At 43.9% G+C, this 2,714-nt stretch overlaps 1 protein-coding gene across 1 annotated transcript; it reads left to right on the top strand.

Moving 5' to 3' along the window:
- Positions 1–355: 355 nt before the first annotated feature.
- Positions 356–2,464, top strand: TMEM126A (transmembrane protein 126A; the record flags this gene model as incomplete). The annotated part of the gene is made up of 3 exons (XM_010178736.1): positions 356–549; positions 1,086–1,200; positions 2,260–2,464. Coding segments are annotated over 3 exons (514 nt in total), but the record flags the coding sequence as incomplete, so codon positions are not given.
- Positions 2,465–2,714: the final 250 nt, after the last annotated feature.

Here is a 2,714-nt window from a genome sequence, read left to right as displayed (position 1 = left end):
TTTATATTTATATATATGTATATAAAAATTTATTTTGAGATAACATTCTCCTTAGGAACATACTTACTAGGAGAAAAAATTTCATTAAACTTCCATTAGCCATAATAAAAAAAATTGTCCCAAAGTCTTCTCAGTCTCTGTCCCTTCACTCTTGAGGTGTGTGTAAACTCAGGCACATAGCAAAGGATGCTGTGCTGGTTGCTTTCAAAAGTAGTTACTCTCTGTTTTTCGCCAGCGAAAGATTTGTATCTCTTACCTCTCATTGTAGGATAATCACAAGTGAATTGTAACACTTGAGTAAACCAAACATTTTTAACAGTTCTCAGTTCCTGAAGCAACTTTCCTTCTTTCACAGGAACCTTTGTAATCATGGAGTGTACTTCATCGCAGCAAATTCAAGCTTATGCGGTTTAGCAGCAAATAACTTCTTCAGGAACATCCTCCACGTCAGAAAGGCTTCCCTGGTGTCTGCTTTGCCAATGGCCGTTATCCCGTTTCTTTCAACAGCAGCGGCTTATGAAGCTTTTGTGCATGAGCCCTTGTTTTCAGGTAAAAGCCTTGTAATTCCTTGTTTTTGAAAGGGTTTTGCTTTCTGTATGCAATGTTACGCTGGAGGAGCTTTTCCTCTCTGCAGAATGCTGGTCTTGGGCTGTTGTGGTCTTGAAAAACCTCAGTTTGTAAAGCAGAGTTTGAAAAACAGATTCTCTAATGCATCGTGCAGCAGTGGGTTCTTGAATTTGAGTGGGAGTTACATATGTGTGTTTCTGTAGGTTTATAGGAAAATTTCCGTTGCACATCACTGATTTTTTAGCATTTTTCACTGAATCGTGTAGAAGTGACTGCAACAAAGCAGTTTAGTTTCCCCTGTCTTTATGATTTCATTTGAAGGTCAACTTTAGAGTGAAAAATAAGTGATTTTTGTTGTTGTTGCAAAAGGAAGAGTACTTCCTTCAAAATATCTTGCATGCCTGTACAGAGTGCCTGTTTCTGCCACACGCTTGTTTCCACATTGTTGCACGCAGCTTCAAAAAAGGATGTGTTGGAAGGATGTGAATGTTGACAGTGAAACATTGTGTGCCCCGCAGGTGACCTGAACTGCGAGGTCTGTGCCGTGGTCAGAGGAGGGCTGATAGGGGCTGCTGTTGGGGGGCTCTATCCCATCCTCCTGGCTCTCCCCATGAATGCAAGCCTGGCAGCCAGGTAAGTCTTATTGACCTGCAATGAGTGAAATGGTTTAAATGTTTAAATGTTTAAATTCTGTGGATTTTTAGGCTATGCACATCTGTCTTTTTGTAGGCTTTTAGTGCACAGAAGGAGATTTGCTTAAGGTTCTCTAATTACAAGGGAAAGTTGCTAAGAGCTATACCAGGCCTCCAAAGTGAAACAAGATCTGCACACTGATCCATTGTAGAGCACTCTTGCATAGCAGGAACATCAAAACCTACCCATGATGTGCCTGGGGATGTGAAATAGATGTGTTAGAATGAGTCCAGAGGAGGCCACAAAAAAGATCAGAGGGGCTGGAACACCTCTCCTATGGGGTCAGGCTGAGAGAGTTGGGGCTGTTCAGCCTGGAGAAGAAGAGGCTCCGGGGAGCCCTTATTGCGCCCATCCAGTTCCTGAAGGGGCTACAGGAAAGCTGGGGAGGGACTTTTTACAAGGGCAGGTAGTGACGGAACAAGGGGTAATGGGAACAAGGGGAACTGTAAGAGGGGAGATATAGACTGGATATTAGGAAGAAGTTATTTACTGAGTGTGGTGAGGCCCTGGCCCAGGTTGCCCAGGGAAGTTGTGAGTGCTCTCTCCCTGGCAGTGCCTGAGGCCAGGTTGGACGAGGCTTGGAGCAGCCTGGGCTGGTGGAGGTCTCCCTGCCCATAGCAGGGGTTGGACTGGGGGGGGGCTTTAAGGTTTCTTCCAACCCAGACCATGCTGTGATTCTACGAAATGGTGGCTGCCATCCTGCCAAGCGATGAAGATCTCTGCGTAGTGCAGTTTGGCTGGATGGCTGAGCGATGTCGCCGACCCTGGGCAGTGCCCAGCAGCTGGAATGCTGTGGATTGGGTCAGAGCACAGTGAGGCAATGGCGAGACGTCAGGATACTTTATATAGCATTTATCCAGAGAGCTTGGTACCACCAAGTGAATTTAACTTAGGAAAGAATAGCTACCTAAGTATTTTAATTACTTTAATATTAAGATATTGATGTTTAAAGTGGATGGAAAAAAAAGTAAGCTTCTACTGCTGTTTATGTTGTTTTAGGTATTCTTCATCTCCCTTGCCGGGGAAAGAAAATATGTTACGCTTCTGGCTCACAGTTGCTCAGCCTGTCTTTAGAAAGTTGAGTTTGGGGGTACTCGCACAGGCTCTGACTGGGTTGTATCTTGCCACTAAACATCACAGGATATACATCAAAGTACTGCAGCAGATGAACACTGGCAGGGATCCTGAAGAGTTGCAAGCATGAAGTTAAGCAACTTTTTCAATTGCCTTGGATAAGTAACCATAATAAAAAAGGAAAGAAGTCATTGCTTGCTGTGCTCTTTAACAGGAAAACAAAGTTAAGACTCAGCACTGGTGTTCTTTTCAGTTCTGACCTTAAATGTTAAGTTTTTTATTATGTCCAGCTTAGGGTATACACCTGAGTAACAGCTCTGTAAGGACTGGTGTTCTCTGTCCCTGAATTTCTCTGTTCTAGGAGCCACTCTGTACACTGT

Source organism: Mesitornis unicolor, unplaced genomic scaffold (assembly GCF_000695765.1).
Source record: "Mesitornis unicolor isolate BGI_N332 unplaced genomic scaffold, ASM69576v1 Scaffold27412, whole genome shotgun sequence".
Classification (NCBI taxonomy): domain Eukaryota; kingdom Metazoa; phylum Chordata; class Aves; order Mesitornithiformes; family Mesitornithidae; genus Mesitornis; species Mesitornis unicolor.
Note: the sequence above shows the minus strand (reverse complement) of the source record. Positions and strands in the feature narration are given on the sequence as shown.